At 41.1% G+C, this 16776-nt stretch overlaps 1 protein-coding gene across 5 annotated transcripts in view; it reads right to left on the bottom strand.

The window, feature by feature from the left end:
* Positions 1-3590: 3590 nt before the first annotated feature.
* ece2b (endothelin converting enzyme 2b) overlaps positions 3591-16776 on the bottom strand; it is a 183454-nt gene continuing 170268 nt past the window's right edge. For all 5 annotated transcript variants that reach the window (XM_078410191.1, XM_078410193.1, XM_078410190.1 and 2 more), the window contains 5 exons: positions 16599-16709; positions 16431-16498; positions 14874-15064; positions 10283-10378; positions 3591-4720 (listed from right to left, as the gene is read on the bottom strand). In XM_078410191.1, coding sequence (XP_078266317.1) covers positions 4544-4720; positions 10283-10378; positions 14874-15064; positions 16431-16498; positions 16599-16709 — 643 coding nt within the window. In that variant the 3' untranslated portion in view covers positions 3591-4543. The remainder of the gene's footprint in view (positions 4721-10282; positions 10379-14873; positions 15065-16430; positions 16499-16598; positions 16710-16776) is intronic.

Here is a 16776-nt window from a genome sequence, read left to right as displayed (position 1 = left end):
TTTTAAATGGCCTCCCCTTTATTTGTAGACTGTGGTCCCTGGTTCTGGACTCCCCCAACATTGGGAACATTTTTCCTGCATCTAGCTTGTCCAGTCCTTTTATAATTTTATACTTTTCTATAAGATCCCCTCTCATCCTTCTAAATTCCAGTGAATACAAGCCCAGTCTTTCCTCATATGACAATCCCGCTATCCCGGGGATTAACCTCATGACCCTAAGCTGCACTGCCTCATTAGCAAGGACGTCCTTCCTCAAATTAGGAGACCAAAACTGCACACAATACTCCAGATGTGGTCTCACCAGGGCCCTGTACAACTGCAGAACCTCTTTACTCCTTTACTCAAATCCTCAAATGATGAAAATGCTTTCATCAGTGGTAGTTGAAGGAAGATATATTAATTGACTCCTGGAAGGATTGGGTGGTCTAATATAAGATGTTGAGCAGGTTGGGGTTTAGAAGAATATGCATTGGAGTTTAGAAGAATTAGTTTTCCTGAAGATACTTAATAGGTATTTACTGAGAGGTGTTTTCTTTTGTGGGGTAAACTATTTTTTTGTATAAGGATTGTCCATTTTACATGCGAATAAGGAGGAACTTTTCTCAGATGTTTGTAAATCAGAGAACTGTGGAAATTAAATCATTCAATATAGTCAAGGGCAAGACAGACACATTTTTGCTCTGTAGGGATTGAAGGGTTATGGGTTTCAGGCAAAAAAGTGGAGCTGAAGCCAATGTCAGATCAGGCATGTTCTTGTTGAAAGGTACAACAGGTTTAAGAGATCGAACAACCTAGTCCCAGTAATGTATTTCGTACATTTTAAGTATTTACTTATTTAGTTAAGTTCTTTGACATTAATTGTTTAACTCCAGTATTTCAATCATAAAATGTTTCAAAAGCCACTCAAATGTATTTTAAAACCTAACATTACTTCTGGACATATAATTACGTGTGCTAATAAATAATAGTTGAAGGAAAAGATTTTGTTTCAAGCAAAAATCTTAAATAGTAGATGCCTCAATGCAGTAGGTCACCAGCTTTCCAATGAAAATATTAAACCTTTATACATGCAAGTACCTGATTAATCTGTTCTATATTCAACCAATTCATTACATAAAATATTAATGAGTAATAATTCATCTGTCGTAATCATTTATCGTTTTGAAATGTTATATTTTCAGTTTTATACCAATGTCTATTGAAAACCATACTTGGGAAAATCAAAAATGAACCTGAATACACTTTAAGGTGGAAAGTCTAACTAACAGGGGATAAAGTTAAGGCACAATTGTATGGAAATGGGTCACAGTCAAACGGGTTTTTGACCCAAATGCCTACTCTGACAAATTATCAGATATGCTGTTGAAGAAGAAAGCTGTCATACCAGATACCAGTTTTTGGGGTTATGTCTTGGGTTGAAAGCTCAAATGAAAATGACATGGATTGTTAAAATCATACGCTTAATCTAATCTTAGATCATGCATTTAATCTCTGCTCATCATCATATTGTTCAAGCAGGGTTGCCAAATCTCCAGCCCCATACAAAGTGTGAATCCTCTTGTTAAAGTATTGTCCTTTAAGCATGGATTGGTTCTGGGCCTGCAAGGGATCGACATTATCAGCCAAATGTCATTGAAGTCTTTGTGGTACTGAATTCAGAACATGTTGCCGTAACTCAGTCAGCATTGCCCACCCATGACTACTTGATCTTTCCTTGCTCCCCCCCATCGCACAATATCGTTTACCAAGTTTGATTCACGCTCTTACTTTCATCTTTGGTAATTCCCCGTATTATGCACACAGCAGAGATTCACCCACAGCTGTCAATTTTCATGGAAGTATTTACTGAATTCTCTGAATATCTTGCACAATGAATCCATTTACTTCAGTTTTCTTGATCATCAAAGATCTCTAAAATCCTACAGTGGTGAATTGCTTACAAATAAACCATGCACATGATTGCAAACTTCAGATGTGTGACTTCACAGGAGAGAACTGATTAATATGCTAAATTGTTAAGCGCATTCATCCTTCTAAAGAAAAGCACTGATTTGAATATGTGTTTTTGTGTGTAACAGGTAGAAAATAAAAATACATTGTTGGTTCTTAGAGCAAAGGAGTCAGGCAATGCTGCAGAGTTTCATGAGCTGTACTATACAATGGAATTTTCCCAAAATGACACATTTGAGACCGAGCAGTGAGCTCGCTCGTAGCATTGTGGAAAGTATTCAGCAGCAGCAGCAGCTTATACAGATAATGGGACACAATGCAAGAATCATCCTGAAAGGCCTTTTCTGTACTGTGTAATCAGTCATTTTAAATTAGCAGGTGTAGAAGCATACTGTGTGCTATCTCCCTACTAATGTAAAATCAAGGGGGGGGGGGGGGGTGGTGAAGGGGTGGAGGTAGCTCTTGTGAAGCTAAACCTCTCACCTAAATAAAAGGTGCACCACCATCTGTATAAAGGAAATGAATGTCCTGAATTTATATTACGTGATGGCGGCTCACTTTGACCAAAGCAACGAACAACCTGCTGGAGGAAGTCGGTCGATTCAGCAGAAGTTGTGGGGGGAAGGCGATAGTCGGCATTTCACATTGAAACCCTGCAGCAGGACTGCATGATATCACACATCTTTGGTTCTTTAGAAATAAACATTAAGCAGCAAAACGGGACAGAATCTTAAATAATTTGGATTGAACACGATGACCAAGGCATTAGATCAGTAATGCATCATGAACAATTACGATTTAAATCTCCACAGGCATGGCAGAAGAAAAATGCGGACTATTTATGTTGTATGTAAAAGATAATATAATTGATCAAGGATAATTCTGACCAAAATCACTCACAACTCTCCATATTTCATGGGCACGTCACATAAAGGCACTGGAATAAGACAAAGAGCTAACAAAATGGTATCTGCTCTCATACAGACTCGAAGGTAGCTCTTACAAGCTTCATCTAAGTAGTAATCTATAAGATTCTGAATTTATCACAAAAGTAGATTTCTTACATATCTATCTTTGCCCAAAGCTATTACCAAGGTACTGCTTTTTAATAACATAATTTCAGCCATCTTTATAATATCTATAATGTAAAATAATATTGACTGTTTTTGATCCCCTGTACTTTAAAAGTAGCTACTCTACTGAGAGTTGCCAGAGACTCCAGCACCTGCCATGAAGTGCTAAACATAACACAACAGGAGATACCCACACACAGTATAAGGCATGATGTAAGAATGACTCCAGCCAGCAAAGCAACATTTATATATCTTGTAATCTTTAAATGTTTCCACTTGCTATCCTCTCCTTGTATTTTGATATTTAAAATACTAATCATATTCCATTGCTTCTTCCCTTCAAGAATCTTTTCCTTCATTATCCTCATTTTACACCAAACATTGCAGGATTCTTGAAAAGTTGTTATTTTGGTTGCATTCCCACCTTTAATATCTTGTTCATATACTATTTTAAAATGTGAGATTATACTTTGTACTGAGGTTTTTATTCACAAAATGCTGGAGTAACTCAGCAGGTCAGGCAGCATCTCAGGAGAGAAGGAATGGGTGACGTTTTGGGTCAATCCTTCTCTCCTGAGATGCTGCCTGACCTGCTGAGTTACTCCAGCATTTTGTGAATAAATACCTTCGATTTGTACCAGCATCTGCAGTTATTTTCTTATACTTTGCACTGATGTATCTAAGATTGTGATTTATTTTCAGTTGTTAAATCTGTAAATTAAAATTCTTACATTATGCACTAATTGTATCTCAACTTTACAGAATTCTCTCTACTGTTGTTTAATCATAATCTGAAGCTGCCCATTTGTGTTAAGACTTCCACTGCCATAGTTATGCAAGCGAGCAGTATATTTATGCTTTTTCTGTTACTCTGTCAGCAAGGACAGGCAATATGAAAGTGGTCTGCAGGACCTATACACCTCCACTGTGACAACAGTTAAAATACAAACTGTCTGCATGATTGGCTAGACGGTTATTTAGTTTCAGACTGTAATATATAATTCACAAAGAATAGGTACAAGTTATTTTGCTTTTTGAATGGCATTGCACAATTAGATTTAAAACTTGCAGCGTAAAATATTTCAAAATATACCGCCTAAGTGTGCCAAACAAGCTAAAATGTTCAATTCATTTAAAAAAGCACAGCTTCAAGGTACTCTGTAATGATGTAGTCACTATCAATCTGCATTGGAAATATGCTTGTATCTACACCTCATATCCTGGATCATGTGGATTTTTTAAAAATACATCAATTTATTCCACTTTATTTCCTCAGAAAGAAGCTATAGATTGTTGTCCCACTTGATAGGTTAGCCTTTGAATCCCACAGGCTAGTGATACACAAGACATGTTCTATGTTTATAACATTTAATAATCTTAACATTTTAGTTTAAAAAGTGCACATTATATTGTATGTCTTCATTTATCATAATTTTCCCTTGGATCAGCATTTCAGCATATTTTTTTCCAATTTTCTGCAAAGATTATCCGGTGTAAAGTTCCATCAGTTCCAACTGCAATTACCACACCTCACACTGCTTTCCTGGATTCATTGGCGTTCCCAAGGGACAATTGAAATGTTCACCAAAGTCTTTGGAATTTGATAATGTTCCAATGACCCGAATTCTTTCTGGGCTGTGTGGATCAGTAATAAGCCCTTCATGCGCGCTCTCTGGCGTACGCACTGAGCACCATACCTGTTAGATAATAACAATTACATCTATTTGCATTATTTATCTGTAACAAAAAATACATCACAATAATACAAGCTTTATCACTTTAGATAGCTAATCTTTAATCAATCATTTTAAATAACCAGCGACTCAATTTTGTAAACAGCATAGACACAAAAAACTGGAGTAACTCAGAGGGTCCCTTCTTCAGACTCGACCCGAAATGTCACCTATTCCTTTTCTCCAGTGATGCTGTCTGACCCACTGAGTTACTCCAGCTTTTTGTGTCTATCTTCGGTATAAATGAATGAACGAATGAATGAATGAACCAGCATCAGCAGTTCCTTCCTACACATTCTGTAAGCAGCAGGTCAGACTTGGACACAAATGTTGAGACCACAGGATCATTGATGAGGGAATCTTTTTGTATTGCCCCAAACAAGACTACCACTAATCTATGACTTGGCTCTACGTATTCCACTGTATACTTTGGTACCTTTGGTTAACAAAAATCTGTTCATCTCAGAGTCATCACCTTGTGGAAGAGTTCCATATTTCTGCCATCTTTTGTATCACATTTGTCAACTTTGACTCTGGAAGGCCTACCTGTATTTTCTATGACAATGCACTCTCAGTCCCATACTCCAAACCAACCTCTCTCTGCGCATCCTCAATCCCCCTTAATATCTATAAAACTTTCACCAAATCATCCATTAGTCTTTGTAACTTAGCCTCATGTTTTTGCTCTTGTAGTACAAGTATCAATGTAGATAGAAACATAGAAAATAGGTGCAGGAGTAGACCATTCGGCCCTATGAGCCAGCGCCACCATTCAAAATGATCATGGCTGATCGTCCAAAATCAGTACCCCATTCCTGCTTTTTTCCTCATATCCCTTGATTCCCTTTGCCCAAAGAGCCAAATCTAACTCTCTCTTGAAATGCACACCTGTAAGGCCAATACAGACATTCTAAGGTATGATATCCTGAACTATTCATGGAATTTGAAGTACATTTAAACTATGAACCTTTGAAGCCATAGGTGAACTTATTTCCTCATTCATTCTAGTCCTCTAGATATGAAAGCAATTGACCGTTTCAATTGCTCTCTGTCCATCAATGATGGGATAATCCTTTAAATTATATAGACCCCCAATTTTTTAGCCTTTTACTTTTAGAAAGTAAAAGAGAGTTAGATAGAGCTCTAGGGGCTAGTGGAATCAAGGGATATGGGGAGAAAGCAGGCACGGGTCATTGATTATGGATGATCAGCATGATCACAATGGCGATGCTGGCTCGAAGGGCCGAATGGCCTCCTCCTGCACCTATTTTCTATGTTTCTAAGTGTGCAGCCATAGTTAAGTCCACAATGGCCTACGGTGAAATTCACTTGCCCATTTAACCCCGTTCATATAATGTACAAACAAATCCTTGTGAATGACTCTTCCTGTCCATATTACTACATTTATACTTATTTTGTTGTTGGCAAACTTGGTTTTATGTGCCTTTATTCAAGTTGTTTCTGGATATATCGTGTCAGTGGGGGAGTACTTTGGGACCAGTGACCAAAATTCTATTAGTTTCATGATAAAGATGGAAATAGATAGACCTGGTCCACAGGCTAGAGTCCTAAACCAGGGAAAGGCAAATTGTTTGTAACTTGCAAAGGTTGATTAGGGAAAGCTGCTTGCAGATAAAGGTACATCAAGCAATTGGGAGGCGCCGTCAGCGATGGCAGCCTCGCCAACGGTCTGTTTGTCTTCTCGTCTTTTTGTTATTTTTAGTGTGTTCTAAAAGTTTGCATTAATGTTCTCTGGTGTGTTTTATGTGGGGGGTGAGGGGGTCGGGGGAAAGTATTTTTTCAATCTCTTACTTTGCCGGAGATGCGATTGTTTTGCGGATCGTATCTCCGGTCGCTCTGCAGCCTAACATCATGGAGCTGGCGGCCTTGCTCGGGACTGACTTTGAGCCCCACCGCGGGGCCGTGGAGTTACCATCGGAGCGTGCGATCCCTTGCCTGGGATCGACGCTCCAACCACGGCCTGCAGACTTCACCATCGAGGAGCTCGCAGTCTCGGGTAGAGACCAATGTCGGGAAACTCCAAAGACACAGAAGGTTCGACTAGCCCCGACCCTGGGTCCGATTGCCCAGTGCGGGGGAGCTGAGATTCCCCCCCGATGTAGGAGCTTGATCGCCCCGTCAACGGAAGGTTCGAGGCCCCCAACCGTGGGAGAACAAAGAAGGGAAGAGATTGAACTCTTTTTCACCTTCCATCACAGTGAGGAATGTGGAGGAGTCACTGCGGTGGATGTTCATGTTAAAATGTATTTTGTGTGTCCTGTTGCTTTTTATTGGTATGACTGTATGGCAAATGAAATTCCTCGTATGTTGCAAAACATACTTGGCTAATAAAGTATGATTATGATTACGATAATGATTTAAAAGTGAGATGGAGAGTTCAGGGACAACATGGCCTCTTAGAATGAAGCGCAGGGTAGGCAGGATGAGAGACCCTTGATGAATACAAGTGATGTTGGAGTATGATTGAATAGCAAGACGTTGGGGTACCAGTACATAGCTGCCTGAAAATGGCAACACAGGTAGACAGAATGGTGGAAGAAACCAAATGGTATGCTTGCATTCATCAGCTGGGGCACTGAGTATAGATGTTGGGGCATCATGATACAATTGTATAAATCATTATTCAAGTTGCACTTGGAGTATTGAATGCAGTTCTGATCACCATGTTGTCGGAAGAATATGATTAAATTAGAGAGAGTGCAGAAAAGATTCACTGGGATGTTGCTTGGGTTAGAGGGTTTAAGTTATAGAGAAAGATTGGATAGACTGTGTCTGTTTTCCCTGGAGCAAAGGATGATGAGGTGTGACATAGAGGTTTATAAAATGATGAGGAGCCTAGACAGGATAGATAGGCATAGTCTCCTTCCCAGGTAGGGGAGTCTAAAACTAATGGGCGTAGTTTAAGGTGAGAGGGGAAAGATTTAGAGGGGCAAGTTTTTTGCAGGGTGTATGGAACCAGCTGCCAGAAGTCGTGATGGGGGCAGAAACAATTACAATTTTTGAAAGGCATTTGGACAGGTACATCGATAATGTTTTTTAGAGGAATATGGATCAAATGCAGGCCAATATTAGTATATATTTGCATCATGGTTGGCATGGATGGGTTGGAAAGAAGGGCCAGTTTCCAAGGGTAGAACTTTGAATCTATAATGAACAGAGTACAGCCTTTAGTTTAGTTTAGTTTAGTTTAGTGAAAGACACTGGTGAGGATATGTCTGTTTGTCCTGTAGCAGAGGAGGTTAAGAGGGGCATGAGTGAAGGATTTAAAATTATGAGGGTTATGGATAGGTTCAACTGCAGGATTTATTTCCCTTTAACAGAGATAAATAAAACTAGAGGACTTACATTTAGGGTAAGGGGAAAGATATTTGAAGGGGATTTTGAAGATGACCTTTCTCATCCAGAGAGAGTGGTGGAAATAGAATTGCTAATGGCATTTAAGAGGTGTCCAAATGAGCACTCAAATATCCAGGCTTTGAAGGCTCAGGCCATGTGCTGGAGTATGGGTTTAATGTATGGCCACTGGGATCGGTGTGGACAGTGAATTGACTTGAATTGAATGGAATAAATTTTATTAGCCAAGTATGTACTCATACAAGGAATTTGCCTTGGTGCTTTGCTCACAAGTAACAACATGACATACAATAAATAATTAAGAATAAAACATAATTTAAACATGTGAAGAATTAAATAAAAAACTAGAGCAAAAGGAGGCTACAGCCTATTGGTTGTTGAATAGAACCACTGCTCATGGCTAAAAGCTGTTTTCATGTCTGGCTGTGGCTGCTTTGACAGTCTGGAGTCGCCTTCCAGAGGGAAGTGCTTCAAAGAGTTTGTGGCCAAGGTGTGAGGGGTCAGAGATGATCTTGCAGTGCACAGTTCGTCAATGGGGGGAAGGTTGCAGCCAACAACCTTCTCGGCTGATCGAATGATGCGTTGCAGCCTCTGGATGTCGTGCTTGGTGGCTGAGCCAAACCAGACTATGATGGAGAAGGTGAGGACAGACTCTATGGTGGCAGTATCGTGCTGGGCCATCATTGCCTGTGTTTTCTCATGGTCATGGCCCAGATGGCCTGATTCCATGCTGATTCTATGACTGTGACCCCTACAAATTACATCATGGTGAATACCTACTTCTTTTCCCAACTCTCTGCCTCCTGTTTTGACAGGTAGCCAGCTCAATAGTTTACATTCAATTCCATGAGTATCAACCTTAACCAGCAATCTCTTTTCAGAGAATCTATCAATTGCCTTCAGAAATGCATTTGTTAAATAGCTGACTGACATGTACAAATTTCCAAGTCACAGGAAAACATGAAGAACTTGGAAGAATCTAGTAATGAAATGTGTAATGTTCATTTAATCAAGTTACTTTAAAACAGGAGGGGGAAAACTTCTGGAATTGGGCAAGTTTTACTCTTCACATGCTATTTTCTTCATTGATTTTGCGGAGTGTCGATACGGAATCCAATATCGGCGTGCTTGGGAATTCCAGGAGGCATTCTTTCTCCTGTGTACACTGCTCTTTTAAAACTACTACCAGACCCTGGCTAATTTATACATTAACGCAATTCCTAAAACATGGTTGATATAATTGAACCTATACATAAATCTCAGAAGTCCTAAAACAATTTATTAATTCTAGTTATAAACTCAAAACTATTTGCTTACCTTATGTTCTCTTATCATCAAAATGATTTCCTCCTAAATTACTAAGATAGTTATTCTTCTATCATTTTCTCTATCTTTCCTGTAGACCTAGTGACCTGGTCTATTTGATTCCCAGTGTAGATTGTCTTGTGGTCATAGAGACACCATGTCATCCAAGTTGAATTTGTGCTTCCAGCTCATTCAGTTTTCTCCTTCTACTCTGTGTGTACAAGTAAAGAATGTTTCTTTGCGCCCTTGAGCTTATCGGCCAATTCTGCTTCATTTCATTACTCAAAAAATTGCTTTCTGACAATTACCTCTATTCCCATTATATTCAATAATTCACAGGATGATGGAGTTAGCGGCATTTACTACTCAGCCTTGAATACCCTTAAGAAGTGTTGAGCCAATTTCTTGAAATGCAGTCTTTCTAGTGAAGGTTCCCCAATGACAAATGAGGAGAAAGCTCCAGTACTTAGATTCAATGATGATGAAGGAATTGCTTGGATTTCAGTCACAATGGTGTGTGACTTGAAGGGGAACCTGCACCTGGTGGTGACAGATGCCCGCTGCCTTTGCCCAGGCAGTTGGCAGAGGTTACAGGCTGGGAGATGCTACTGGAGTAGCCCAGCTGAGTAAATGCAGTGATGTTAATGCTGTAAATGTTTTAACTTTAAAGTTCACTCTCCCACTTTGCTGAAAATGGTAGAAATGCTCCACAAATATCTCCCTAATTTTTTCAAAAACGTTTCAAACATTGATGTTCAATTTGATTCTTTAAAGTTTTAACGTTTTAAATGTGAAGAATGAACTCGGAAAATAATCTTCTTCCAATCTATCTAACTTTTCTCTTACTTGTGCAAATCCTACAAAAAACAGTTGATGGTTGGTCAGTCCAACAGCAGGCAGGATGTTTTCTTCTCCATTCTGTTTCACCCAAGTTTTGTAAGCCTGAAATGTTTACAAAAGATGATTAAGGTTGCAGCCAATTTAAGGATGGTAAATGGTAATGGTAAATGGTAAAATTAATCAGTATATTAATGGTTACATCCAGCTCACTTTCAGGAAAACTATATATACACCAAACCCTCCTATAAAAACTCACAGGGATGGGCGATGGTCCTCCCAGCAGAGGGGGGAGCACATTTATTAAAGTTTATTAAGTTAATCGTTTTTTAAATGTAAGAAAACTTGATCAATTGAGACCGCAGGGAAATGGTGAGTAGGGTGGGCCTAAAATTATTGCGCTATCGTGTACTGTTTTGGCTGTATTTCGGGAACAAATATATGATCAAATATACGAATATACAAGATGAGAGTTTTAGTAATATACTAGCGGAGGGCCCGTTGGGCCCATTCCCACACCCCCCATTCTCTCTTCCCCCAACCCCAATCTTACTCTCCCCCACCCCCCCTTTCCCCAGCACACCCCTTTCCCCTACTCTCTCTTGCCCCCAGCACCAACAGGTCCCGGGGGGGGGGAGATAGCGGGGAGAGGGTCTCCCGGGTGTGGGAGAGAGGAGAGAAGCAAGGGGAGAGAGGAGAGGGGACCCCATACGCACGGACGCACCACGCTGAAAGCCCTCAATAAATCAGTAGGAGGGGGGTTGCGCGAGCTCTTGTCACATGGGCATTTTGACGTCACACGCTGAAGGCAATGGAAAAAGCGGCTGGAATTTTTTTTTATTTACTAAAACCTCTGTAACCTAAAAAATACACGACCGAATCAAATAAAAAAATCATTTTCCATCAGCTTTCAGCTTGGTGATTAAGGCGGTGCAAAAACCGTGACGCTACGGTTCACCGTTTTGCCGTAATCAGCCGAAATAACTGAGAGAAAAAAAGTCTTGACTTTTAAACCTCTGTAACTTAAAACATAAACGACCGAATTAAATAAAAAAATCATTTTCGGCAAGCGTCCAGCGGTGTGATTAGGCGGTGCAAAAAATGTGGCGCTACGGTTTACCGTTTTGCCGTAATCAGCCGAATCAGTGAAATATATATACAAGTGAGGAGATGCCGCGCATGCGTACTGAGCACAGCCGCCCGCACCAGAGCGCCCCCCTAAAAACCTTCAATAAACCAGGGGGGGCAGCGCTTTAAAACCTCTGTAACTTAAAAAATATGCGACCGAATTAAATTAAAAAAGCATTTTCCAGCAGCTGTCCGCGTTGTGATTAAGGCGGTGCAAAAACCGTGGCGCTACGGTTCACCGTTTTGCCGAAATCAGCGAAATCACAGATATATATATATATATATACATTCACAAGATCTGAGTTATAGATAGAACGGTACAGCACAGGAACAGGCCCTTCGATCCACACTGTCTATGCCGAACATGATGCCAAGACCACCAACTCTCATCTGCCCGCATGTAATGCATACCACTCCGTTTCCTGCACATCCATGTGCCCATCCAAAAGTCTCTTCAATATCACAGTCACATCTACCTCCACCATCTCCCCAGCAGTGTGTTCCAGGCACTAACCACCCTCTGTGCAAAAAATGTGCCCCACACATTTCCTTTTAACGTTGTCCCTCTCTCCTTAAAGCCGTCCCCTCTAGTATTTGACATTCCATCCTGGGGAAAAAGTTCTGACCACCCTTTCTATACCTCTCATAATTTAATATTCTTCCATCAGGTCTCCCAGCAACCTCAGGCATTCCAGAGAAAACAATCAAAGTCTGTCCAATTCAATCCAATTTGCAACTCTTATATCCATTTGTCTCACATGCACATTCATCTCTGGCCTTTGTCCACCATCTGTCTATCAAAAACCCACCTCAACTCTATCAACCTGCCAGGTTTTGTCCTGCCCCTGCACTCTCCCAGCACCTCCCTCCTCCCCCTCCAATCAGTCTGAAGAAGGGTCCCAACATGAAATATTACTTGTCCATACTCTCCAGAGATGCTGCCTGATTCATTGGTATGAACATCCAGTGGTATGAACATCGACTTCTCCAACTTTAGATAGTTCCTCTGTCCCTCTCTTCCCCTCCCCCTTCCAAGATCTCCCTCTATCTTCCTGTCTCCACCTATATCCTTCCTTTGTCCCGCCCCCCTGACATCAGTCTGAAGAAGGGTCTCGACTCGAAACGTCACCCATTCCTTCTCTCCTGAGATGCTGCCTGACCTGCTGAGTTACTGTGAATAAATACCTTTGATTTGTACCAGCATCTGCAGTTATTTTCTTATACTGCATTGAGTTACTCCAGTACTTTGTGTCTTTCCAAGTCTGTCAAACACTCTCCCTGAAGCTAATACCCCCTAAACCAGGCATCATTCTGGTAAACCTCCTCTGTACCCTTTCCAAAGCCTCCATATCCTTCCTCTAATGGGCAACCAGAACTGCACACAATACTCTAAATGCATTCTAACCACAGTCCTATAAAGCTGCATCGTGACTTCTTGACTCTTGTACTCAAGGAAGGCACGCATACCATATAGGACAAAACGTGCTGGAGTAACTCAGAGGATCAGGAAGCATCTATGGAGAACATGCATCCAAGCTGGGATACTCCAGCACTTTGTGTCCTTTAGTGTAAAGCAGCATCTGCGGTTCCTTGTTTCTAAAATAATACCATCGTTTTTTTCACCACAGAGAGGATCCTGGAGGAATGTTTTTCCTTTATATAGTAGAGAGATTCCAGGGAATTACAGGCCATTGAGCCGCACTTTGGTGGTAGGGAAACTATTGGAGGGGATCCTTTGGGATAGAATTTACTCACATGGGGCCATTTGATTGATGAAGATACAGCATTGGATGTTGTTTACATGGATTTTGGTAAGGCATTTGATAAAGTCCCTTATCATAGGCTGATGCAGAAGATTAAGATGCACAGGATTAATAGGAACTTTGTTGCATGGATTCAGAAATGGCTTACTGATAAAAGACAGAGGGTTGTGATGAAAGAATATTCAGGCTGGTTCATACGTTCATAAGTTATAGGAGCATAATTAGGCCGATCAAGTCTACTTTGCTGATCTATTTTTCCCTCAACCCCAATCTCTTGCCTTCTCCCCAAAACCCCCTGACACCAGTACTAATCAAGAATCTGCCTTAAAAATATCCATTGGCTTGGCCTCCACAGTCTTTTGTGCCAATGAATTCCACAGATTTACCACCCTCTGACTAAAGAAATTCCTTCTCATCTCCTTTCTGAAGGTATGGGAAAAAAATTGCAGATGCTGGTATAAATCGAAGGTAGACAAAAAATGCTGGAGTAACTCAGTGGGTCAGGTAGCATCTCTGGAGAGAAGGAATGGGTGATGTTTTGGGTCGTGACCCTTCTTCAGACTGAAGTCACCTTTCTGAAGGTACTTCATTTTATTCTGAGGCTATGCCCTTGGGTCCTAGACTCTCCCACTAGTGGCAATATCCTCTCCACATCCACTCTATCCAGGCCTTTCACCATTTGGTAAGTTTCAATGAAGTCCCTGCTCATTCTTCTAAACTCCAGCAAGTACAGACCCAATGCGGTCAAACGCTCATCGTATGTTAACCCACTCATTCCTGGGATCATTCTCGTAAACCTTCTCTGGAACCTTCTCAACAGCATATCCTTCCTCAGATATGGGGCCCAAAACTGCTCACAATATTCCAAGTGCGGTCTGACCAGTGCCTTATAAGCCCTCAGCATTACATCCCCTGTTTTTATATTCTAGTCCTCTCGTTATAAATGAGGTCCTCTCATTTATTGTATTTGCCTTTCTTACTACCGATTGTATTTGCCTTTCTTACTACCGATTCAACTTGCAAATGAACTTTTTGGGAATCCTGTGCCGGCACTCCTAAGTCCCTTTGCACCTCTGATTTCTGAGTTCTTTTTCAATTCCGAAAATAGTCTACAGCTTTATTTCTAAAATGCATGACTCCACACTTTCCATCTGCATTCCATCTGCCACTTCTTTGTCACTCTCCCAACCTGTCCAGGTCCTTCTGCAGTGTCCTTGCTTTCTCTACACTATCTTTGTATCATGTGCAAACTTGGCCACAAAGCCTTCAATTCCTTCATCCAAATGGTTGATATATAACATGAAGAATAGCGGCCCCAGCACCGAGCCCTGCGGAACTCCGCTAGACACTGGCAGCCAACCAGAAACAGCCCCCTTTATTGCCACTCTTTGCCTTCTACTATCCAGCCAACCTGCTATCCATGCTAGTATCTTCCCTCTGATACCATGGGCTCTCATCTTCTTTAGCAGCCTCACCTTATCAAATGGCTTCTGAAAATCCAGGTAAACGACATCCACTGTCTCTCCTTTGTACATCCTCCTATTGGCTTCCACAAATAATTCCAACAGGTCTATTGGTGGTCTGTGACATCTCCATCTTAATGTATCCTCTACAATTTCTAGCCTGCTTTGTTTGCAATGTATCAATAAGATACCAAATGCTTCACATTATTAAATGCCCATATATTTTTGTAAAACTCTCCAACTTACATGATATGCAGCTTTGAGGCCTCCGCTGTCAGCAATATTTTCACCCAAGGTTTGCTTTCCATTGATATGCTCTCCATTTACGGTGTACTCATTGTATTGGTTGACCATACATTCAGTTTTGTTCTTAAAAGTTTCAAGTGAAGAGTTTTGCCACCAAGGTCGTAAATTGCCATCTTTATCATGTTCTCTGCCTGCACACGATAATGTTACAGAGTAAAATGTAACATAACACTACATAGCTGTGATAATGCTGTGGCCCAAACTTAGCATCCTGTTTGCTATAAAAACATCCGACAAATAAGCCCCTCTGCCCACACACCCACGTGCAACATTACATTGAAAGTGAAATTCGTTCTGTAGATCGGGTTGCCAACTTCCTCACTCCCAAATACGGGATAAGGTGACGTCACCGCCCCGCGCCCCGCGCCCCAAGCGACCTCACCCAGCCAGCGGCCATGTGTTCCCGCTCCACCAATGGCAGCTGCCATTGGTGGAGCGGGAGCACGTGGCCGCTGGCTGGGTGAGGTCGCGTGGGGCGGTGACGTCACCCTTTGTCCCGTATTTGGGAGTGAGGAAGTTGGCAACCCTACTAATACGGGACATGGACGGTCCCGTACGGGACAAACTAATTTAGCCCAAAATACGGGATGTCCTGGCTAATACGGGACAGTTGGCAACCCCATCTGTAGATGAAGGATTTCAGCTGCGGGTCCAAACTGTTCTCTTTTTGTACTGAAGAAGGTTCGGGAGAGATTTGAAGGAGGTATCCATTCCTATTAACAGGTAGTTTAAGGATCAGGCAGCAGAGTTAAAATTTGGAGTAAAAATTACTCGGGGAACATGTGGAAAAACCTTTTCTCTTTGAAGGATGATTATGACCTGAAATTCACTGCCTCCATGTGCGAATGGAGTTGAGAATTAATCAATACCTTCAAAAGAGAACTAGATAGGTAATGGAAGAGAAAATATTTGTCTGTTCTTGAAGGAGGAATGGACTGCTGAGATTGCACAGACATGATCGGTCGAATGTCTGCTACTGTCCCATAATAATTCTATGGGTCTGTCATAAACTTAATTAACTTGAAATGATAACTCAGTCTTTGTTTTGTCTCCAATGTTGCTGAGTATTTCCAGTATTTTCTGTTTGGTTACATTTCTAGCTATGAACAGTGGTTTCACCAAGTACCCAGCCCATTACACCTTTCACATTTCATGGGATAAATACAGAATTATTTCTCAAAGAGCTAACCCCACTATGGTAATTAATGCTAGACAGATCAACAGTAATTGGAATCCAGCTTGAATACGGACTACAACTAAATGGTAGAAGAGTAATATTTGATTTTATCGTGCAAATCATTCATGAGCCTGGCTTGTCCAATACAATGGATACAGTGAACTGCTCCAAAATTATGATGATTATGGTTATCTTAATATTGAAACAATCCCACTCCAGTTAAGGTACGCCCTGGTAAGAGTTGCAAGTTTATGCCTGCAAAGTTCCAGTGACAAAATAGCCAAAACTGTAAATATTGGAGTTTGTTTCCATTACTGTACCTTGGTCATCAAAGGCATGTGTTAATTCATGACCCATCACCACACCAATGCCACCAAAGTTCAAAGACCTACAGTTAAGCCAGAGAGAAAGATCAGTAATTCAGCATCCACACAATGAGCATTTTGATTTAGATGTCATTCCTCAAAGGTGTGATGGGAAGTACTTACTTCGGGCTACTTCTGGCATAGAACGGGGCTTGCAAAATACCCGCAGGAAAGACGATCTCATTTTTTGTAGGCACATAATATGCATTAACAGTAGGAGGTGTCATGCTCCACCTGCACACAAACGACAAGGACAAGACTGAGTATTCCATCTGCTCATAATTACGGTTTATCAGCATAC

Source organism: Rhinoraja longicauda, chromosome 13 (assembly GCF_053455715.1).
Source record: "Rhinoraja longicauda isolate Sanriku21f chromosome 13, sRhiLon1.1, whole genome shotgun sequence".
Classification (NCBI taxonomy): Eukaryota; Metazoa; Chordata; class Chondrichthyes; order Rajiformes; family Arhynchobatidae; genus Rhinoraja; species Rhinoraja longicauda.
This window is presented reverse-complemented; position numbering and strand designations above follow the sequence as displayed.